Source organism: Pinus tabuliformis, chromosome 3_2, assembly GCF_031772625.1.
Source record: "Pinus tabuliformis cultivar Carrire ecotype Pingquan chromosome 3_2, CPIR1, whole genome shotgun sequence".
NCBI lineage: Eukaryota > Viridiplantae > Streptophyta > Pinopsida > Pinales > Pinaceae > Pinus > Pinus tabuliformis.
In genome coordinates, this window is record NC_142302.1 from 1,257,956,892 (window position 1) to 1,257,982,043 (window position 25,152).

The 25,152-nt window shown below is 38.7% G+C and overlaps 1 protein-coding gene across 1 annotated transcript in view; it reads left to right on the forward strand.

Moving 5' to 3' along the window:
- Positions 1-25,152, forward strand: part of LOC149185302 (uncharacterized) — a 446,687-nt gene that overhangs the window by 34,095 nt on the left and 387,440 nt on the right. The window contains exons 2-3 of the mRNA XM_089417896.1: positions 7,496-7,606; positions 7,743-7,898. Coding sequence (XP_089274022.1) covers positions 7,496-7,606; positions 7,743-7,898 — 267 coding nt within the window. The remainder of the gene's footprint in view (positions 1-7,495; positions 7,607-7,742; positions 7,899-25,152) is intronic.

Sequence of the window (25,152 nt, forward strand, 5' to 3'; positions counted from 1 at the left end):
CCATCTCTTATTCTATTGCTGCTAATTAAACAAAAGAAGTGATAAAGTTTGAATTCATGCATGCCATGCTCAGCTTTCAATTTTGTTTAATATTTATGTTTTCCATTGTCTAAAGAGGATTCAAAGTCATTGTTTGCCCTCTTTAGCTCCCTCTCTTTCTTCCTTGATCATCCATCTTAGCTTAAGGCATCAGCACAAACTCCTTCCTTGCCCTAAAGACCCACCTGCAAAAACTGAGCTCAATCCCCACACCCTGAATTGCACTCCCTCCAATTGCCACCAAAAACCCCAAAAAACTTTAAATCAATCCTCCTTATCAGTTTACTAGCCTAATATCAGTGTTCCTAATTGGGTCAGCTCATCCTATTGAAAGATCTACCGAGTTTGACCGGAGAGAGCCTTCTCATACCCCGTAGGGCTAGCTACGAGGTGAAATGGTTTGATGTTGCCTTGAAGGTTTACCTTCCTCAGCCTAGGGTGAAATCTCAAGCGCTAACACAAGCGAGATCTAATTTTAGCCGTTGATTAAGGACTTAATCTCGGCCGTTGAATCGTCAACAGGAAAAGTATAAGAGGATGCTTGAGGGCCAGTTGGAGACACACCAAGACATCAAGAGAGATTAGTCAGTTCGATTTTCTGGGGCGAGGTTTGCTGAGGAAATCGAACAAGTGATCAGTTGCAGTGAAGGGCAGCTCGACAGGAGGCCGAGGAATACATATCAAAGAGGAAGCAGAGTGTTGGAAGAGGTAGCGCAGAGCCTAGGAAGGTTGATGCAAAGGCAACAAGGGTTGACGCAAAGGCTAAGGAGGCTAGGGCAGAGGACGTAAAGGGCCAAAGGAGCTGACGCAGAGGCCATAGAGGCAGACGCAGTTGACACAAAGAGCTTCAGAGGCTGCACTGAGAACAGTTGCAGTCAATGTAGGATTGTTCATCCGACTGCTGATTTATGTTGAATTTTCTAAGTCTATCCGTTAGAAAATTAATCTGTATTCTGCTGGTTTATTTCTTCTACTTGTAAATTCTGAACAAGTTATTTAAAACATTTAAATACCGAAATAAACACAATACAGTCACAACATCTACAGATCATCAGCTGAAAGAAAACAAACACACAAGTGACACCGTTATTTTTGGACAAATGTCCTCAGAAAAACCCAATGTAGGAAAACCGATGCAGCTATTCTGAGGGTTTATTATTATGCAGTTTTTCTGAGTACAACTAGGTGCCTAACTGACTCACCCGACTGAGAAAGATACACGGCAGCAATACCTCTATATTCGGAAACAGGTATTTAGAAAACCTGTCCCACGAAACGCTCTCCGGTACAACTGAAGCTCAGCGTTGGCCCTTCTGGCCTCTACGTCAACTTCCTGCTGACCTGTGTCAGCCTCCTGCTGACTTGCGTCAACCCCAGGACCCTCTACGTCAGCCCTCTGAGGCACTGTGCAGCCTCTGAGACCCTCTGCGTCATTCCAGCAGCCTTTGCGTGGATGATGCAGTCCCTCTGGCCTCTGTGCTGACTCTGCTGGGCTCTGCGTAGCCTGGACTGGCTGCTGCTCTCGCTCTCTCTGCTTCTGCGCTGGCCTCTCTGCCTCGTACTCACTGCCCCTCGCTGCTGATCACTGATTCAACTTTGCTTAGCAACCCCGCTCTAGCAAAATGAATGACTGATCAATCTGGTGTATTCTCCAACTGACCCTCAAGCCTCTTATACTTTTCTCGTTGGTCCATCAACGGCCGAGTTTAAATCTCTAATCAATGACTGAGATTAGATTTGGATTGATCCACGACTTTGGAACCTTCTAACCCAATTTTATATTAATACCCATTAATATTTTAATTTTCCTAAGTTTAGACTTAGGAACTCCATTAAAAATATTAATTATTTTAATATCTCCCAAACCGGGTACAATCTGTCCAAACCATTTCTGGGTCTTGGAGATCTCATGTGCTTTAGCTTCTCCACCAATTTTCATGGCTAGAGCACGTCCGATGCTACCGCAAATCAACAATTTTCCGGAATATTTGTCTTCGATAGAGGTATCGCTGCGAAGGAGATTCTTTGAAGGGTGTGCCATTTCTGGCACCCTAGTTGTATTCAGAATCTGCTTAATAATAAAACCCTCTATATGCTACACCGTTTTCCCACATTGGGTTTTTTCGGGGACGATTGTCCAAAAATAACAGTGTCCCTTGTGTTGTATTAGTTTATTTCAGTTGTTGATCTGTATATTTGTGAAGACTGCATTTGTGTTTACTTCGATATTTATGCATTTAAATAACTTGTTAATGTAAAGAACAAGTAGGAGATAGTAAACCAGAAAATGCAGTAGGGGTTTCTGATGGGTTAGATTCAGGAATTTTCACAACATCACTATCTAGAAACCGAATTTCCAAAACTTCGCATAAATGGATGTAGTAAATTAGCCCTAGTATAGTGAAATCCCAACAACAATATATGTGACAAAATAGAAAGAGAAAATAGCATTAAATTGTACTTACATGTATTAAGAGTATATCCAACCATCAAGAATTTGCTAATCAAAGAGCTCCAAGACAAGAGAAAATAATCCAAACATCAAAATTCATTCCATGCTCCAAAATTTATCCTCCAAGAAGGATAGCGAAATTCTCAAGAGAGATACAAGTCCAATCCAAGTGATGATGCTAAAATGAATCCTCATCACTTTTGTTTATACACTTCTTGTTGATTTTTGGGTAGCATCGGATGTGCTCTAGCTCCGAAATTCTGTGGAGGGGCTAGCGCACATGAGATCTCCAAGACCCAGAAATTGTTTGGAGAAATTCCACCTGGAGTGCATGTTATTCAAATAATTAATTATTTTTAATGGTGTCTAAGTCAAAACTTAGGAAATTAAAATAATTAAAGTGAATTAATGTAAATATGGGTGAGAAGCTTCTAAGTGACGAGGTTCAAGTCTAATTTAATCTTAACCATTGATTAGAGATTAGATCATGACCGTTGATTTCTCAACAGGAAATGTATAAAGGAAGGCTTGGGGTCAGTTGGAAAATGCACACAGGGAGAGCAAAACTTGAGCTAGATCGAAATTCTAGGGCGTGGTTTGCTGAGAATTTCGGAGTGAGCTTCTAGTGCAGAGGGGCATTTTGGCAGAGGGACTTCTGTCCAAGACTGAGAATACATAGCAGAGAGGTAGCGCAACACCAAGGAGAGACAACGCAGCTCTTGACAGGGTGATGTAGAGGCTGGAGGGCTGACGCAGTCACTTAGAGGCAGCGCTGGGGTTTCTGTGAGGCAGATCGGGCATCAGTTCAGCAGATCGATTTCTGAGCCGGGAAGGCTCACTGGGAGGGTGACGTAGCTCCTAGAGGAGGTGACGCAGTTCCAACGCAGAGCTGGGAGCAGCCATCGCTGCACAGCACTGGGGACAACGCAGTCACCTGTGGGGTTTGTTCATCCAGTTTCTGTGTTCAAAATATCTGTCTCCGGATAGAGGTACTTCTGCCGGGTTTATTCTCTGTTGGGTGAGCCGGATTTGGCACCATAGTTGTATTCAAAAATCTGCTTAATAATAAAACCCTCGTATCTGCTACACCAGTTTTCCCACTCTGGGTTTTTCTGGGCACGTTTAGTCCAAAAATAAGTGTGTCCTTTGTGTGGTTGTCTCATTTATTTTTCAGTACTTTATCTGTATATTGGTGTAGGTTGCAATGTATTTGTATTACTATTTTTTGAATAATTCTGAAAATAACTTGTTAAAATGAACACAAATAGGTTATGCAAATTAGTTTACTGCAATAGGATTTCTGATTTGTTAGATTAAAATTTTTTCACACTTCTAATGAGTTCGATTTAGCTAAGTAGGCCTACATTAGCCCCTAGAATAAAATAATGTGCAAAATAACTAGCTTTTGGTGACAAGCCCACCAAACTAGATCATAAACAAAAGAATAAGCCTCTTAATAGGTCGAATGATCAATAATACATGTCGTTGGGCCTTTTAAGAAGCCTGATGAAGTCCATAAGTGCCATAATGATGAACATGACTCCCAAAAGTAGTGGACAAGGGTGTGGCCCCTTGTTCTCCAAATAATAAACATGTGGTGCTCCTAATGGGTGTGGGGACACACAAGTAATCTCATGGGTCTTCAAGTAGATCGAAGATGCCTGTAGACCATCTGTAAGGGCTCAGAGGATGGTGTAAGTGATGCCACATCAACATACAAGCCCTATGTCATTTGCCAAGTGCATGATACAAGTGTGGGGCCAACTGGGCATGGTGAACCAGGTTCATCTTTCTCGTCCAATAGATGAAACTTGAGTAATCGCTGAACATCTTTGTGGATCCATGGAATGTTGTCTACTGTTGTGGAGGCCCAATGGCTGTCTACATACACCCTACATGTGCCGATGTAGCCCTCTGGAGTGTTAGGACCCCGTTTAGGGAGACCAAAACCAAAATGGAGACCATCTGCAATCCTGGATAAGATCCAATGCGTCCCCAGGCCTTCTAGTACAACAAGTCATTTAAGGAAATCGAGTTAAAGAGCTTACGATCCATGGAAAACAGGTGGGCACTTCATAATGGCATGCCCTTCCATAATGGGCTTTGGCATGTGCTAATGTTTCCAAGCTCCAAATGGGGTTAACCAAGTATCCTATTAGGTGGTTTCTACCTTTAAAGGGGATAGTATGTCCAAGGTACATCCTTCAAAGGGCGGTGGCATGTGATAAAGAGATGAATGGAGTAGGGAATGAAAGGGGCAACCCTGGGCCACATGCTGGGGTACAAGGGTAGCTAATAAAAGGGAAGCCCACACTTGGGTATATAATGTATAGGAGGGAGAAATCATGGTGCATGAGGTGCCCCGGCCTTGATTTTTCCACCCTTCTTTATATGCCTTTTGCCTTTTATGATTTTTCTTTGATTAATTACTCGGAGCTCAAGGGATAAAAGCATGATGTGTAAGGTATAGCAGTGGATATCCCCTTTAAGGTAGAGCAATTCATTGCCCACCAGGGGTTGGGACAATCATGGGTTCTTGAATGACAAAGGAGGCTCATCTGGGGCCTATAGGAACCAGGGTGATGGCCATGATAATGGGGTAGAGCTAATGTATTGACTCTTGCCCACGTGCTAAATGTGTTTGTCCCGACCATCTTTTGCATTTTGTAATACATTTTCCTATTGAATGTGGCCAATTATGATTTTACTTTCCTTTTCAGCTGCATCAACCTTTGGGGCATCGTTCCAGGCCCGACCTAATGTGCGAGCAAGGGGAAGGGGAAGGCTAACCCTATGTGGACCCACGTGGGAGGAATGATTAATGGGGTTATAATGAGAGGAAGGGGAGTGGTATATGTGGATGAGGGAGCGGGATGACGCAACCAAAATTAGGGTTTCCCATGAAGTACCATCCCTAAAGCCCAAAGGTCAGTAACAGAGATCCCTCGGGACTAAGGTCCAAGGTTAACATCCAAAAGAGGTCTAGAGGACAAGAATACAGACCTAGCCCACTCTTACCTCTGAATCCCCCCATTAATCCATGCCCAAAAGTTTCCATGATTAGTAAACTACAACACTCAATTACCAAATGACAAGGCATACCTTCAGTTTTGGGAGGCTCACCTTCAAACATACTATTATGAAAGATGGGTGAGGGACCACATGGATGGCTTAGGTGGCGGAGAAGTGGCACAACGAGCTAGTTGGTGGTTGCAAGGGGCTGCTGGTGGCCGGCTCATAACCATCTTAAAGAAAAGAAAATGCTAGGGATATCACCCACAAAATGGTGGGTAACAAGGCCTACACAATCCTTGATGAGGGAGCTTGAATTAGATAAGAGGATATGTGGGAGAGTGAAGTGGAGTGGAAGGAGACCACTCTCCACCTCACTCAAGTAAACTCTAATCCAATCTTAAGTCAACTCATGATATCTCCTTGAAGCTTGAGTTAACTTCCTGAAATCGTGGATTTTGTCACTAGAACTCGTTGTCTTCTCCACAAAAAAATTGATTTGCTTGATTTGTGGCTTATGTGGAGTCCACATCACTTGGTAACTCAATTTTGACCCTTAGATGAATTTCCACCTCATTTCCACATTATTTGAGCATGTGTGGATATTTATTTTTCTCCATTTATTTAATTGTTGAGCTAATTTATTGCAACTTTTTCGACAAAACTCAGGAAAAGTGGGTTTTGAGGGTCTAGAACTTATTTTTTACCCCTCAAAGTGCGTCATAGTAGAAATTTGAGGATGAGAGGTGTAATTTTGAGCACGCATATCCCATACAATTTCTCTAGACATCACTTATTACAATTTATTTTTAGAATTTATTCAAATTTCTGCTTTGCGAGAAATTAAAAAATTAAAAATTGACCGCTAGACCTAATCAAATTCCACGAAATTTTTTGTGTGATCTAGTATTGTAATATACAATGACCCTAGACACTAGGACTCACCCAAGGCCTCAACATCAAGCCACACTCCGGCTTTGGGTTATGCTTGGAGGAAAATTCTCAATTAATTATTAAGTCCTCGTAAGGATATGATAATTAACCAAGTGAAAAAAACCTCCTAGAGTAAACTCACTCAATGACAAGGTTTCAGGCTACCCAGGCTTGTTACATGACTCGACTCATATTATTATCGCGTTTACATCGTCCCCGCAGGGCTTGTGGAATTTGAGTACTACAGAAAAATATGAGAAGTAGAGTTGAAAAACTCTGATGACATAGTGAACTCTGATGGTATATGAAGCCTTTGATACATCCTTGGGCATGGAGTCTTCAAAATTTTTTCTGGTGCCATCCCAATGGTCAACAGGACCCATGTTCATTTTCCTATTGCTCCCACTAGATATCGAAGGTCATTTACTAACTGACTGCCATTTGGTTGTACCTTTGCAATATGGGTCATCAAACTGTCCGATACCTTGACAACATATACATCTGTCCTTTAAGGGGTCCAGCAGATCATCAGAAGTAGATTCTGGTTAGTCACATCAAATATTCTTCAGCACAAAATTATTCCCTTCTTGTTTGTGATGAAATTCACATGTCAAATCCTTAAACAAATAGTGCATAACATGAATTTATGAAATTAGGCACATGGTTGAACAAAAGTGCACGTATCCAAATGAAAATCTTGTGTTTAAAATTGTTTCCATGAATGTTAATGTATCTACCTATTTAAGTTTGCTGCAGTGCTGCTGTATCCCTTATACATGGCTTGTCACTTCATAATTATTCAGAACAATGATGATTCATTTCTCTGCACATTTTTCAAATTCTGGTTGAATATGAGCTAGCAAAATTTCTTTAGATTCTTAGCAACTCATATGGAGGACTGCAGAGGGTTATATCGGTCACTTCTTTCTTGTGTAATTTCTACTGCTAATATGGAATTATTTCTTCTAGGAAATAATCTGGTAATGTTGCTCATACAACATTTTATACAACACTGTTCTATCTTGAATTGTTTCTATCTAATCAGGTCTTGTTTGACAGGGAAGCATTGGGAAAGCTGTGGTTGTTGGAGCTGGGCCAGCAGGTTGTGTAATGTCACTTTATCTACTGCGTAGAGGATTTCACGTTCATGTTTTTGAACGGCGATCCATGGTATATAGCTCATTCCCTATGAGAAGTTTCTTTTTTCTGCTCTTAAAATAGGCAATGCTACTATGATTGAAGAGCTAGAGGTTTGATATATAGTCATAAATCCTTTCTATTGTATTGTTATTTCGATGCAATGAAGATGGATGAATCCAAGCTTAAAGGTGATCCGCGTTCTTATCCTATTTTGATGACAAAAAGAGGCATTAAGGCTATTGAAGCTGCTGGCTTGGAGCTGCCATCTTCTCTTATGAAACGGCAAGTTGGAAACTGTACACATCTACCTAATGGGAAAAAGGTGTGAATGTCCAAAAATATTGATGATGGAAAGTTAGTTTATTAATTTCTTTTTTAATTGTTGTTGCTCTAAAGAAATCTGGATACATTTATGGAAGTATATTTATGTCCATATTTTACATAGCCACCATATTAGGGCTCTCTAATTTATGATTGTTTCCAGGCTTATTGCATAAGTCAGTTTAGAATCTATATTTCTCTTATGATCTCTCGTGTCTAGGAATATTACAATACTATGGATTGAATGCAACATTTGTTATATAATATCAATGAAATACACTGATTAGTTGCAATTAAACCTATGTTGGCAAATGATACGTTTAACATTTGTTATATAATTTCGATGAAATACACTGATTAGTTGCAATTAAACCTATGTTAGCAAATGATACGTTTTTATGCAACATTTGTCTAAGTATTCTCTCAGGAGCATTTTATCTTCAGGTGCCCCATCTATTATTAGACTTGAGGGGTATATCATTTCCTTTTTTGTGACTTATAGGATTCCTCTCCACTTTCATGTACTATCTTGAATCTTGATAGATATGTCTGGATCTTTATATGCATGAGGTGGTGAATCTTAGATTGTAGATCTTCCAGAATTCATCCAGGCCTTGACTTATCAGGCTTATTACGTCTTTGGTTGTGCCAAGCAGTGCACAAACAATCCCGTGCTCAATACAACCAGAACCAGCTCAGTGAGACCATGTACAGTGGCACTTTATTGGGCCAAAATCTCCATGAGGACTTAGAGCAACACTTGTTCTTAGCATGGACTTGGCAAGTGATCCAATCTAGGCTAGCCCCCTGTTGTTGCCGGCTTATACACACATCTAAGTTAGTGAGAAAGTCCCTTAACCCCACTAGGTGTGGTTGGTGGAAAAACTAAGAGATGGGGCTGTCACCTATTCCCAACTCTCTCCGTTAAAGTTCTCTCCTAGGTGAGCTAAAGGGGGTGGTCCCTAATGGAAGGTTAGATGAAAAATGATATGAGGTTTCTAGGAGATACTAAGGTTAAATGGATTACTTCAATATTATGAGCAAGTTCGGTCAAGTGCGATAAGCAATACAAGATATGAAATGAAAGATGTTCTCAATAATCATCAACACATAATAAAAAGACAAGCATGTAAACCAGTGCCTTCAATATTGCTTCAAAATAATAAACACTTGCTCAAAAGAAATAGACAAGTAATCTTGCAACACAAATAGATGTTAGATAAAATGATATCAATTTGCAAGATATATAGAAATGAAAATGCTTTAATCAAAGATACTATCATTCAAAGCTCCACGCATGTATAACAATTCAAGTAACTTGCAAATTGAAATAAACCAAAGCTTTTACTTGCAAAAGATATCGTATTGCCCAAATGGAATACTTCAACCATTGTAAGAGTGATGACTTCAATGCATGCTCATCATAACAAGTACATAAGATCAAATAGCAAGTGAAGTGCTCCAAAAGATAAAGTGAATTAGGATGAGATGCACCTAGCTAAAGTGAAATGCAATTATCTTGTTAAGTTTTAGACTAAATGCCTATTCTAGGTGAGAGACTCTTTTTTCAAACTCTTGCCAAAGAATAAAGATTGGGGTGACCGTAAGAAAGAGGGGCTAATGTAATATCCCTTCCAATAAAAATCTGCTAAGTGCATTTCTCAATTTTTGCAGATTTTGGATAGAGAAAATTTGGGCACAAACTTAAGAAAAGTGGGTGAAAGTTAATTAATTTAATTTTGTGTGGTAGAGGAAGCCCCAAACATTAGACAAATGGAAGATTAATCACATAGTGGGATGTGGGGGCCACCCCATGAGGAAATTCGCACTCCTTGAGGAAGTCGAATTGGAGGGAAGAGGGAAGAGGCAAGGAGGTTGAATTGTGGAGCCCACAAGGAGACATGAGAAGCAACAACTATAAATAGGGGAAGTGGCCTCCATTTTGGGATCTTTTGACAATCTAACATTTGAACACGAGTTTTCTTGAGCTGTTTAGCCAAGTAAACCAGTGTTGTTTAGCACAAGGAATTCCCAGGCGGGAATTCCACTTCTACCTTCGGTGGAATTCGAGTGCCACCCTAGGGGAGCATTGCTATACATCTGAGGTTGTACCAAAGGGATTCTATAGGTGAAATCAAGCTATTCTGGGGCAGACTGGGTGTAGGAAATAATCACGCCACCCATAGGAGGAGAGAGTTACAGATCAAAGATTGTTCCGGGGAAATTAAGGGCCATTTCCTAAGTATTTGGAAGCAAATTTGCAGGTGAATTACAGGCTGATTTGGTGGCAGCACTTTATGCTGAATTTTTTTACCTGGGCATGCGCAGTCACTGGAGGAGCAACATTCAATGTCAGGGATAGACCAGAGTTGGGGATGGGTTGTGTTAGGGGACATAAGGAGAATTATTGGAGGGATTGATCAACTATTTTTGGTGGGAATTTGCAGCAGAATTCTGGGTGGTACGAATTTTCCAGCTAGGGGAGGAGCTCACTCTATTTGGGGTAAATTTGGAAGGTTGGAACTAAGCCCAAAGCTTTTTGGGTTTTTATGGGTATTTGGAGGAGAGGTCCTGGTTAAATTTGCAGAATTGTCCGGGTAGTATTTAGGCCCGAAATCCCATTTTGTTCAGTAGTACATTTTATTACTCAACTAGTATTTTGCACCATTTTGTGGGTTTTTCGGTGTGAAGGATTGGGACCTGTTACCGCTCAAAATAGCAGGGCTCCTAGAAGGGGATCCCATAGGGACAACTGCTAGGTCAAGGGCAACATTGGAGCAATAGCCCACTGTCACCTCAGCTAAAGCTCCCTACGCTTTACGGATTTTCACCGATGGGAGGAGACCCGGTATGAAGGGAATCACTAGATGAATAAGTCAATGAAGGGGTAAAGAGTGATTCCTAAGGGCTTATTCACAAGAGAGACTCAATTTTGTGGCATGCGTTCTTGAGAAGCAATGTGTAAAGCTCTCTAAGAATAGGGCCAAGGGGGTTTTAAGGGCTAGGGTTTGCAAATATGCTTTGTAAAGGGGGAACCTAGTCCTAAAAAAACTTGTGAAGACTTGGTTTCCAAACGGTCTTTGTGAGATTATCTTCGAAAAGTTGTGGGACTATACAGGACCAAGTGGACCCAAAATTAGGTCAAGAGGGATTGGTCACTCAAGGGGGGGCTTGACCTAATTGTGGAAGAGAAAATGATCAATGGATAAATTTTCTTGGAATAAAATGCAATGATACAAATGAGGTCACTAGCCAAGGGAAACCTAGGGCAGGGAATGATCCTCGAGCTAGGGATTACAATATCTCGAGATCACAATGTAGCGAAAACTCTAAGGAGGCCCTTAGAACAATTTTGTATGGCAATTAGGGCATGGGACAATTGCTCCAAGGTCTTTATACTTCGATGTGCAATATGTGATGACTTATCGAGATAAAATTTCAATGAAATATCTCTAGGAACATTCACTTATTCAAACATGGCCCATGACATGATGCAATGCTAATAAAAGACAAATTTCCACCATCTCACACAAGAAATACAACAAATTTCAGCCTAGTATAGCAAAATTCCCTAGCAACATGCATGTGACATAAAAAAAGACAAAATAGCATTAAACGAGCACTTACATGTGAGAACAAGTATATCCAATCATCATCATATGCCAATATAGAAGCTCCAAGACAAAAATGAAGAGATCCAAACATCAAAATTCATCCATCCATCCAATTTCGTCCTCCAAAAAGAATTGTGAAAATTTCACAAGAGACAATGATCCAATCCAAGTGATGTTGAGAGAATGAGTCAACTCATCACCTATTTATACAATGTCTAATGAATTCGATTTGGCTAATTTTGGCCTAATTTAGCCCCTATAATAAAATAATGTGCAAAATACCAATAACATTTGGTGACAAACCCACCAAATAGTTAAATAATGTAAAGATAAGCCTCTCAAGAGGGTTGAATGATCAACAAAGTAATGTCGTTGGGCCTTTGAGGAAGCCTAATGAAGAAAAGGACTCCAAACATAGTGGACAAGGGGGTGGCCCCTTGTTATCCAATCAAGAACATGTGGTGCTCCTAAGTGGGCATAGGGGCACAAGGACAACCTCATGGGCCTCCAGATGGATCAAATATGCGTGTAAACCATCTGTAAGGCTGGAGTGATGACATAAACCTTGCATTTGCAGTGGAGGCATCCTGGAACATTTGCCAAGCTTATGGTGCAACTGTGGAGCTGGCTGGGCATGGTGGACCAGGTGCATCATCCTCATCCAAAAGGTAGAACACGAGCAATCAATGAACACAGCTGGGGATCCAGGAAGTAGTATCTGCTATGGTGGAGACCCATGGCTCTCAATGCCCACCCTACAAGTGCCATTGTGGCCCTCTGGAGAGCTAGAACCCCGTATAGGGAGACCAAGTCGTAAATGATGACCCACCTGAAATCCTGCATAAGATCCAATGCGTCCCCTTGCCTTCCAATACACCAAATCCTTAGACTAATCAAGAAATAATGCTTACAATTTATGGGATCAATGGGGTACTTCATGGTGTCATGCCCTTCCATAGTGGGCTTTGGCAAATATAAGTGTCTCCAAGCTCAAAAAGGGGGTTACCCAAGGACCCTATTAGGTGATTTCAACCTCTAAAGGGGGTGGCATGTCCATAGTACATCTTTTAAGAGGTAGGTGGGAAATGATATAATGATGGAATGGAGTGGGGATCAAGGGAATCATTTAGACCACATGTCAAGGTACATTGGGTAGCTATAACAAGGGAAGCCCATACCTGGGTATATGCGTGTAGGAGGGAGCAAATCGTGGTACATGAGTTACCCCAACCTTTGTTTTTCTACCCTTCTTCATATGCGTTTTTCCTTTGATTGATTTTTCTTCATAATTGCTCGGGGCTCTAGGGGATGGAGAGCATGATGTGTAATATGTAGCAGTGGATACCCCCTTTAAGGTGGGGTAGTTCATCGCTCACTAGGGGTTGGGACAATCATGGGTTCCTTAATGATTGAGTGGGCTCATCTAGGTCCTGTTGCATTCATTTTGTCAAAGTTTCGAGGAAGCAGATGTACCCTTTTTTTCTTCAAAGGATTGAGATCATCATCCATCAACACTATGTTATTGTAAACCCATTCTGCAAATTTTTAATGTAAACGATTCTAGTAATACCATGAATGTATGTAACAACCTAGGTAAGCCTATTATTTTGGAATTAATTTCATCCTAGGAGGTTTTTCGTCTCACTGACTCATCTGTGTTTTTAAACACGAATGGTCGGCAGAGTTTTTTCCTCCAACTCCACCCAAAAGCTAGGGTGGAATTTGTCGTCAAAGTCTTAAGTGAGTCATAGTGTTCTAGTCGAGTCTTATGTAAAAGTGATTTGGGAATAATTTAAGCTAATTCGCTAAATTATTTTATTACAAATCACTTGGTCTACTAGATCATATTGTGTCGCAGAATTGGGTGTGTAATTTGAGGGTTGTTGTCGCGCAGATTGGCACGACAACGCTCGGACCGGGGGCTGTCACTCTGATCCCTGATTCCTCCGTTTAAGCCTGTATCCCGCGGCTAAGGGGGGTAGACCCTGCGAGATGGTGGAGACCAATGTTGTTAAAAGCGCGATCGGGATTAAATCAGCGCGGGGAACGAATCGGAAAAAATCGGAAAAAAGCGGGAAAAAATCGGAAAAAAGCGGGAAAAAATCGTTTGGTACAAAAATATTCATTTTTTTTCAATTTTTTTCAATTTTTTTAATATCTAAACCATCTACAACATAAAATAAATACATTGACACATAAATATGATAAAAAAACTAATATATAAGATGTTTAATATCATTTCTAGCGCTAAAATCACACATAACATTGAATCATGTCCTGAATAGTAAGTCCTGAATCCTGAGTCCCAACTCAGCCTCAAAATATCAACAAAAAATATGATAATGTATCTCATCATGTCATAATGTCATATACAATAAAATGAAAGTCTAATCCTATTGATTTCCTCTGCCCCTCTTGCGAGAAAATGCCACAGCTTTCCCTTTCCCTCTAGATGTAGATGTTGGTGCCCGTGCAGGTGGAAATGGCAGTGGAGTCTGATGTGCTCTAGACGTTGAAGAACTAGAAGTAGGAGCTATAGGAGGTAGACCGCGTCCTCTACTGGTGGCAGGGGTAGCCCGGGCAGGTGGTGTCACCTGGAAACATTACAATCTCCCAATCCTGAAATCCTGAAAAACTGATAAGTCTGCTGAATTTTAAATGAAATCTAAAATTCTACTTTCTCCGTATGAAATCCAATGAGGCTGGAACCACTCTCAAACATCCTGAGTCATTTCATGGTAATGTTAAAAATTTAAGTAGAAGGATGAAAATGAAGATTAAGGAGAATGTCACTTTTACTTTAAGAATTTAACATTACCATGAATAGCATATCCATACTAGGGCCTAGACTTGATCATTAAGCTACCCCACTCAAAAATTATTTGTTTCTTTCAAAAAACATTGCATGAAAAAACCCAAAAAAAGTTATAAAACTATGCTGTCCTGAGCCCCCACGATTTTTTCGTTAAAAATCGCGTTTTTTTCGAAAAAATCGCGATTTTTTGAAAAAAGCGCGATTTTTTCAGTAAAAATCGGCAAAAAAAAGTAGGCGATTTTTTCGTATAAACATCGCGATTTGATCGGCAAGGTGAAAAAATCGCGATTTTTTCAAAAAATCGCGATTTTAACAACACTGGTGGAGACCAACTGCCAAACAGTTGGGTGGGAGACACGATACACGATATGATAAGCACTAGATGGATTTAGAGATTTAATAGACCAGTGCCTTGAGGAGTTAATGTTTAAATGATTACTTTTTAAATGATATAGAAACATGGACCATGAACAGCAACCATCTATCATCAGCTAAATCACATGACCAAAATGATATCCCGCAATTGAAAACTTCGAAAAGATAAATGCTTAAAACCACCACGAGAATTGTAAATTATTAACCAAATATCATATTTCGCATCTCGATTTGAAAATTTAGATCTCAGTATGAAAGATATAACATGATAGACAACTGAAAATGGCAAAATAATTTTCCACAAAATTTTATTTTTTTCAATTTTTTTTTTTTAAACCTTTTTTCAATTTTTTATTTTTATTTTTCAATAAAAAAAGATAATTAAAAAATCTAAAAATTTTAAAATTTAAAATCTATTCTACAACTAAAATCTAAGAAAATTAACTATACAAAAATATATCCCTAAGTCTAAAAACTGAATAAAATCTTTTTATTTTTTTTATATTTTTTATAACAAAACATAAATCTAAATCTAAAAACTAACTATAGCATAAAACTAACGCTAACATTTTAATTAAAACAAAACTAAATAAAAACTAACATAAAAAAACTATAAAACGAAACTATGAAGTCTGCATATATCCTAAACTCAAAAAAGGTGCATACGTTAACAAAACTAAGGAAATCAAATTCGAATTTATACAAAGGACTTTAAGAAAAACGAAAATAAATCAAAATTTTAATTAAGATCCTAACCTAAAGTGCAAAACGTATTGCAAACCCAAAAAAAAAAAAAAAACGAGTTACCTGCTGCCGGCAAATATGGTTTGATGCCCACGCAAACGTTAGAAGAACAGGAATACGTTTTCAGGATATCACCTGCCCCGATGATGAGGACGCTAGATAAATTGCAGTGGTTTGAGGATCGAATAGAAGTTGGTTTTGTTACCTGGAGCTTCCACGGATTTGCCCAGAATCGTGACGCAGGGAGCTTGTCGGCGGCAGAAGAAACTAACAGCGTTGAGGACCACCGTGTGTACATACGCCCTGAGCAATGCGATCCAACAGCAATCGAAAACCACAACGCTACACGCCACTGCTACGCATTGAGACAATTACACCAATCTGGCAACTGAAAATCGTTTTTTATTTCGAGTTTCTGGCTGGAAACACGTCGATTGAAGCCGGGCCCCTTTTTTTTTTTGTTATATGTGAATTTCAACAGATCAAATACGGTGGTATACTTCGTCGTGGAGCCAGGAAGCTGAATGCGGAAACCAGAATTTCAACAGCGGATAAATGAAGGTCTCAGCCACTCTGAGAGCACGCTTCCTCTGGTCCGATTTGTTATTTGTTATCAAGAATGCCTAACTGACAGATAAATATTATCGGTGTTCTGAGATTGATCTGATTCTCTGCGACAAATGGAAGCTCCGACGGCCATGCATGCAGCCTTTTTGAAAACAGATTTTGCAGCTACGCTCTGACAGATAGTTTCTGAAAAGCCCTGTAGCTGAAAACACAGAAATACAAAACCCTAATGAAAAAAATGTGAAAAGCAGAAGTTTGAAAACCCTAAAAAATGAAACCCTAAGACAGCTTAATAATTTACAGATTTGGCCCCTGAAATGCCAGATTTGACAATAATTGCAGTAATGTTTTCAGTATATCAGAAATTTTGAACTTCACTGTGAACAGAAAGAAAATCTCTCAATGTAAAACAGAAAAGAAACTCTTAATGATTAACCCAGGGAACAATCAGCTGGGCTCTGCACAGAAAGTGCTTGCGGGAGTTGGCTGGTTCAGCCGAGAACTTCACCGAACGCCCACAAAATTTCCTTCAAAAAAATGTTTTCAGCAATTCCGGAGAGCAACACCAACACGATTTGGACCCCAAAGTCTTTTTATTAACCAGAAAATCAGATTCCAAGAGAGCTTTTTCAGTACAGACTCACAGATCAGATAAAACCCTAAAATGACCCCCTAAGACCCTATATAAAGGAAATGATCCCAACGGCTAGTTTTGGGTGATCCATGTTGAAGCGATCTCGACCGTCGATGAGGTTTAAGACATCCCTTAATCTCATCCGTCGATTTTATTTAAAAAAGCTATTTTTGCATGCATTCACAAAAATATTATTATTTTATTGCTTAGGGTTTTTGCTTTATGTTTTTTTTTAATTTTTTATTATTATTATTATTTTTTTTAATTTTTTTATTTATTTTTTAATTTTATTATTTTTATTCATTTTTTAAATTTTTAATTCATTTTAAGATGGATCATCAAACTAAGCCGTTGGAAACATCACCTAGGACCTAGGACCTAGGACTCATGAGGGGATTTACAACATTTTCAACCCTCAAGACACATTTCATCATGATTTTTACAATTTACATCTCAAAGGGATGAACCCACTTAATACAGACCCTCATAGAACACCCAGTTCTGCGACACAACTATAATCTAGCAGATTAACATATAAGATTCTCCTAAAGTTCTGATGACGAAATCCATCCCGGCTTTGGGGTCAGGTTTGAAGGAAAACTCTGCCGATCGTAGATCGGTGAGACGAAAAACCTCCCGGGACGCAGATCATCATTAGAAAGTTAGGTCCACCTAGGCAACTTTACATACATGACTCTGATCTGCTTAGATTATTTACAACTTATACATGCAGACCGGGTTTACAACAAAAATGATCAAGCTGCTGATGATGACAGGATGGCACGGACATGCTGATCAGGTGCTGCTTCCTTTCTGTCAAGAAAAACGGGGTGCACTGCATGGGTAGTTGACCAGTAGAGGTCAACATCTGGCTCTACTTGGGGACACGTTGCTGCTTGCAGGAATGTGAGAATCCAGAATCTGCATCCATACAACACAAAAATAAGTAGCGTCCATCCCAAAAATCAGCATATACATTAAGCACAGGAAAGATAAAAGCTCTTCATTTATTAACTATCTAATAACATGAAAAGTAAATCTAATCCTAAAACAGAAATGAAATGCTGAAAAGACAAGGAGTAGAGTTAGAAATACAATACAAAAATGCCTCACGGCACCAGATGTGTTCAATATAGTGCATACTGAGCATTTGCCTGCTTTCAGGCAAATCTGTCGGCTGCTTGTCGGATGTGCCATGTCCAATTTTGCATATGGTAGGACTCCTTCCTATCCGAAAATCAAGCTGCTCACGGCCGTCTGATGCATCAAATCTTCGTCTAATCTTCTTCCTCTTGCGCTTCTTCTTTCTGGCAGGATGAATTACTGATGATCTGGAACTTTCTGTTTCGAAACTATCAGATGAAGTGTGTAAGATATGCATGCTAAGTCCTTTTGTGTCTTGCATCTGATTTTTATCGTTTTTAAGCTCATCTGGATCACCTTCAATTATCCACTTAATGACCTCCTCATAGTAAGATGGAACTTGTTGCAGCAAATGAGAAGGCTCCTGGTTTCTCTTATCATCTGACCATTGTTGAATCTTTTGAACTTGTATTCTAATGGCATCCATCTGACTAGAGCATTCATCCCTTATAGCGCTGATTTGCATGGCATGGTTTTCTTGCATGTGTTTTATTACCTTATCATTCTTTTCCTCTATGTCCATCAAGCAATGTTGCATGAAATTTATTTCTTCTTTATGATTCGCTTGCATGTCAGCCAACTGATTGTTATGATTGAATGTCATAGAGTCAATTTCCCTATCATGATCAGCTTTCATGGTCACCATATTTTCCTCTAAGACTGACATCTTGCTTTGCATGCTTCTAATTTCTGTTTCATATCTAATTTTATGGCCTCAATTTCCTTAGCATGCTGATCTTGTGTGTCCTCAATCTCCTTATTACGTTTTACCAGATGGGTGCGTAAAGTTTTAACATCATTGATAAGATTAGTTTGGTTGCTTTCCATATTTTTCACCATCATCTCTAAATCTTGTATTATTTGCTTTTGCTCCTCCTTTTCATTGTCATTTATCCCCGATTTTTCACTATCATGAACTTGATCTGCAATAGTTCCGGCTGATGACATATTCTGATCTTGAACTCTTTCTTCAACAGCTTGACCTTTAATATGATTACTTTCTTCTTTTTGCACAATTTTAGAGGTAGAAGGCAAGCTGTTTGGACTATTATATCTATCTTTAAAAGCATCGAGAATGTCTTGTAAAGAAGTGAAAAAATCATTAGGAAAATTGTTAAACCAATTCAAGGCATCACCCTCTAAAGAATGGACAAATAGACGCATCTTGAAATCTTCATGATTATATTGAGGAAATCTGCAATATAAGATCTTTACACAAGTGAACATGTTTAAATGATGTTTAACAGCGACCGGATCATCACCCGAGAACTTAAATAATTTAGAAATGGCCTCTTTCGGAAGATCATGGAGATTATTAGTAAAATGACATGGTTTACATGAATAATCCATGATGAACAACAGGGGATGAAATGGATGATAGAAAGAGATTTCTGCTCAAGAAAATTAAGAAGTGGAGTCACCACTTGAACAACGAATCTGATTCTAGGATCCAAAAAGTAAACACAAGCAGATATGAGGAAAGCTTCTTGTCTGGGAAAAATGAGAAAAATGGAGTCGCCACCCAAACAAGAAACAAAACCGAAGAGATGCTGCTGATATGTGATGAAAAGATGCCAAAATATTTGAATCTGCCAGCTCAAATGAGAGATGAGAAGATGAGAAGCTGAATGTCGATGAAACCCCAAGAACAGAAAAACTGTCCCCGGCAACGGCGCCAAAAATGTAGTCGCATTGCCGGCTCAAACGAATGATAGAAAGATGAACGATGAATGAATAAAAGTCGTTGAAACACCAAGGACAGAAGAACTCTATCCCCGGCAACGGCGCCAAAAATGTTGTCGCGCAGATTGGCACGACAACGCTCGGACCGGGGGCTGTCACTCTGATCCCCGATCCCTCCGTTTAAGCCTGTCTCCCGCGGCTAAGGGGGGTAGACCCTGCGAGATGGTGGAGACCAACTGCCAAACAGTTGGGTGGGAGATACGATACACGATATGATAAGCACTAGATGGATTTAGAGATTTAATAGACCAGTGCCTTGAGGAGTTAATGTTTAAATGATTACTTTTTAAATGATATAGAAACATGGACCATGAACAGCAACCATCTATCATCAGCTAAATCACATGACCAAAATGATATCCCGCAATTGAAAACTTCGAAAAGATAAATGCTTAAAACCACCACGAGAATTGTAAATTATTAACCAAATATCATATTTCGCATCTCAATTTGAAAATTTAGATCTCAGTATGAAAGATATAACATGATAGACAACTGAAAATGGCAAAATAATTTTCCACAAAATTTTAATTTTTTCAATTTTTTTTTTTTAAACCTTTTTTCAATTTTTATTTTTTTATTTTTCAATAAAAAAAGATAATTAAAAAATCTAAAAATTTTAAAATTTAAAATCTATTCTACAACTAAAATCTAAGAAAATTAACTATACAAAAATATATCCCTAAGTCTAAAAACTGAATAAAATCTTTTTATTTTTTTTATATTTTTTATAACAAAACATAAATCTAAATCTAAAAACTAACTATAGCATAAAACTAACGCTAACATTTTAATTAAAACAAAACTAAATAAAAACTAACATAAAAAAACTATAAAACGAAACTATGAAGTTTGCATATATCCTAAACTCAAAAAAGGTGCATACGTTAACAAAACTAAGGAAATCAAATTCGAATTTATACAAAGGACTTTAAGAAAAACGAAAATAAATCAAAATTTTAATTAAGATCCTAACCTAAAGTGCAAAACGTATTGCAAACCCAAAAAAAAAAAAAAACGAGTTACCTGCTGCCGGCAAATATGGTTTGATGCCCACGCAAACGTTAGAAGAACAGGAATACGTTTTCAGGATATCACCTGCCCCGATGATGAGGACGCTAGATAAATTGCAGTGGTTTGAGGATCGAATAGAAGTTGGTTTTGTTACCTGGAGCTTCCACGGATTTGCCCAGAATCGTGACGCAGGGAGCTTGTCGGCGGCAGAAGAAACTAACAGCGTTGAGGACCACCGTGTGTACATACGCCCTGAGCAATGCGATCCAACAACAATCGAAAACCACAACGCTACACGCCACTGCTACGCATTGAGACAATTACACCAATCTGGCAACTGAAAATCGTTTTTTATTTCGAGTTTCTGGCTGGAAACACGTCGATTGAAGTCGGGCCCCTTTTTTTTTTTGTTATATGTGACTTTCAACAGATCAAATACGGTGGTATACTTCGTCGTGGAGCCAGGAAGCTGAATGCGGAAACCAGAATTTCAACAGCGGATAAATGAAGGTCTCAGCCACTCTGAGAGCACGCTTCCTCTGGTCCGATTTGTTATTTGTTATCAAGAATGCCTAACTGACAGATAAATATTATCGGTGTTCTGAGATTGATCTGATTCTCTGCGACAAATGGAAGCTCCGACGGCCATGCATGCAGCGTTTTTGAAAACAGATTTTGCAGCTACGCTCTGACAGATAGTTTCTGAAAAGCCCTGTAGCTGAAAACACAGAAATACAAAACCCTAATGAAAAAAAATGTGAAAAGCAGAAGTTTGAAAACCCTAAAAAATGAAACCCTAAGACAGCTTAATAATTTACAGATTTGGCCCCTAAAATGCCAGATTTGACAATAATTGCAGTAATGTTTTCAGTATATCAGAAATTTTGAACTTCACTGTGAACAGAAAGAAAATCTCTCAATGTAAGACATAAAAGAAACTCTTAATGATTAACCCAGGGAACAATCAGCTGGGCTTTGCACAGAAAGTGCTTGCGGGAGTTGGCTGGTTTAGCCGAGAACTTCCCCGAACGCCCACAAAATTTCCTTCAAAAAAATGTTTTCAGCAATTCCGGAGAGCAACACCAACACGATTTGGACCCCAAAGTCTTTTTATTAACCAGAAAATCAGATTACAAGAGAGCTTTTTCAGTACAGACTCACAGATCAGATAAAACCCTAAAATGACCCCCTAAGACCCTATATAAAGGAAATGATCCCAACGGCTAGTTTTGGGTGATCCATGTTGAAGCGATCTCGACCGTCGATGAGGTTTAAGACATCCCTTAATCTCATCCGTCGATTTTATTTAAAAAAGCTATTTTTGCATGCATTCACAAAAATATTATTATTTTATTGCTTAGGGTTTTTGCTTTATGTTTTTTTAAATTTTTTATTATTTTTTATTTTTATTTTTTTTATTTTTTAATTTTTTTAATTTTTTAATTTATTTTTTATTTTATTATTTTTATTCATTTTTTAAATTTTTAATTCATTTTAAGATGGATCATCAAACTAAGCCGTTGGAAACATCACCTAGGACCTAGGACCTAGGACTCATGAGGGGATTTACAACATTTTCAACCCTCAAGACACATTTCATCATGATTTTTACAATTTACATCTCAAAGGGATGAACCCACTTAATACAGACCCTCATAGAACACCCAGTTCTGCGACACAACTATAATCTAGCAGATTAACATATAAGATTCTCCTAAAGTTCATAATAGAAATTACGACTTTTTCCCAGGGGAAAAAAAAAAAAGATTCTCCTAAAGTTCTGATGACGAAATCCATCCCGGCTTTGGGGTCAGGTTTGAAGGAAAACTCTGCCGATCGTAGATCGGTGAGACGAAAAACCTCCCGGGACGCAGATCATCATTAGAAAGTTAGGTCCACCTAGGCAACTTTACATACATGACTCTGATCTGCTTAGATTATTTACAACTTATACATGCAGACCGGGTTTACAACAAAAATGATCAAGCTGCTGATGATGGCAGGATGGCACGGACATGCTGATCAGGTGCTGCTTCCTTTCTGTCAAGAAAAACGGGGTGCACTGCATGGGTAGTTGACCAGTAGAGGTCAACAAGGGTCTAAGCCGAACGGGTATTCCCCCTTTGAGGGCTAAATTTGTAAAAATCTTATGTAAAAAATATATAGTGCATGGTCCCTCTTACTTAGACACCATGGCTAAAATATTAGAGGTTGAAAAAATATTTAATCCCCTCAAGTGTCAATTAACTAAATTTTCTGGCAAAATTAAATTTAAATCCTAAGCCAGAAATTTAATTAATTAGAGTCAAAATTAAAAATCTAGAGAAATTAATTTCTTTAAATCGAAATATTCGTGGGTCTTAAAAGAATTAATTTTTAGAGGTCCTCCACCAAGGGACTATTGGATATTTCAAGAAAAATCGGACCCTTAGAACTTGGTGGTTAAGTCAAAGTCAAGTTTTGAGGAAATTAGCTCAAAATAATTAATTTTGAGCTAATAAAAAATGGATTTAATGAAAAATTCGAAAATTCCTCAAAATAAATATTTTCAACGACTAAGATTAAAAGGCCTACAAAGATTTATCAATGACCAAGATTATTTTGACAAGGATCAAGCCAACTAGCCGTTATTTTTTCACTAGGGTCTATCTATAAATTAGAGAGTTATTTGTGTCAAAATCCATCTGATGTTTGGCTAAGAAATTGCTGCAGAAGCATTGATGTAACACTATTGTCCCGCTGCGAACATTTATTTGAATCATAATAAAGACTTTGAGGTGCAGTTCAATGTGTTCAGTGTTTGTTGATTTGTGGTATGCGCTGGGTACGGGCTTTCCTATATTGTGTAGATTAATGTTACAATTTGTTTTTCATTAGACGGGGATACATTCATTCTATTGATAGATTTTGGGTTTATCTTAGATGATTTGATTCTCCATATGTCTAACAAATTTTCTTGAGAAATATATATAGTGTTTGCAGGTTCCCCAGTCTTTGGTCTCCAAGTTCACAAACTGTGGGCATGAACCGACTTTGTTTGGACTCTCTAAATATTTATATGGTTGGTTTAACTTCGCTAAGGTTGTAGTGTGCATTAATTTTCCAAAGTATTATTAGCCATCTATCAAAGAAAATTCTAAAACATTTTACTTCTAAAAATTTATTATAAAACCCTTGTATATTTGTAAATTTTGTCAATAATTTGTAAATAAATTTTGTAAATTATGTTTGCTAATTAGGGTTTTGAGATTTTGTATATATTTGGGGTTTTAGATATTTGTAAATCTACTTGTGCAAGTGAGATAAAGTGAAAAAGTTGCAATAGAGCTAGATCTAGGCCCTTGAGGGTAAGATCTAGTCTCTAATTTTTTTTGTAGGGCCATTCATTGAAGAAATTGAACAAAATTTCAGATCTAAAGAAGATAAAATTTTCTGAAGTTGGGGTTTCAAGTTTCAGCCCTCTCGAGCCCGCATCCGACCTCTCCAAGCCCAGTGTTGGCCTCTATCCCCCTTGCATTGTGAAAATTCGGAAACCCCGAATCCTACTGCAGCAACTGATAATGTTTCTTCTATTTGTTAAATTAATCAAACAAATTATTTGCAGTTTCCTACGAAAATATCGAAACATATACATTGCAGCCTTCACAAATACAATACTACGGAAAAAAAATACTACACAGGAGAGAAATAAACACACACACACACAATTACACCGTTGTTTTTGGACAAACGTCCTCGGAAAAACCCAATTTGGGAAAACCAGTGCAACAACTGAGGGTTTTAATTATTATGCAGTAGTAATCTGAGTACAATCTTTAGATGTCCAAATTGGCAATCTAATACAGAGAATAAATTGACAAAGAGGTAGTGAGAAATATTCTCACACTATCACTGGCAATCGGACTCTAATCCAGGCTCTGGATGGCTAGCCCCATGCTGCCTCTACACAGTCTCTGTGTGGGCTTAGGCAGGCACTGCATCACAGCTTCTAGGAGCTGTGTCACCCTTCTAGCTGATTGATTTGTTGACTGGAACTCGACTCTCTGGCCCTTCGGTCTCACACCCTAGCTTTCGACACTAGATCTCGACTGCTCCCAGCAAAATTGCAGACTCCCTCTAAAGCACTGCGCTGCCTCTGTGTGGCACTACACTGCTTCTCTTAACCTCTTGATGCCTTCTTTGCCTTGCAGTTACTGAAATTGGAAAATCCCCTCCGGTCTACTATCCCTGCCCCTCACTGCAAGAATATCACTCGATCTCTCTCCAGCAACTCAGCGCTGCTACTCTTGAGAAATTCAATCTCTAGATCTCACTATCTCAGTGTGTTCTCCAAGTGCCCATCAAGTTCCTTCTTATAATCTCTCGTTGGAGCACCAACCTCCAAGATTAAAACATAATCGAAGGCTAAGATTAACTAGGAGTTGATCCTCATCTTCTTATAGAAGATTCACAATAGATTTAATTAATACCCTTTAATAAATCACATTTCCTAAGTTTAGACTTAGGAATACATTAAAAATGATTAATTATTTTAATTAAACCATCTCTAGGTGGAATTTTCCCAAATGATTTATGGGTCTTGGAGAATGCATGTGTTTTATCCTTT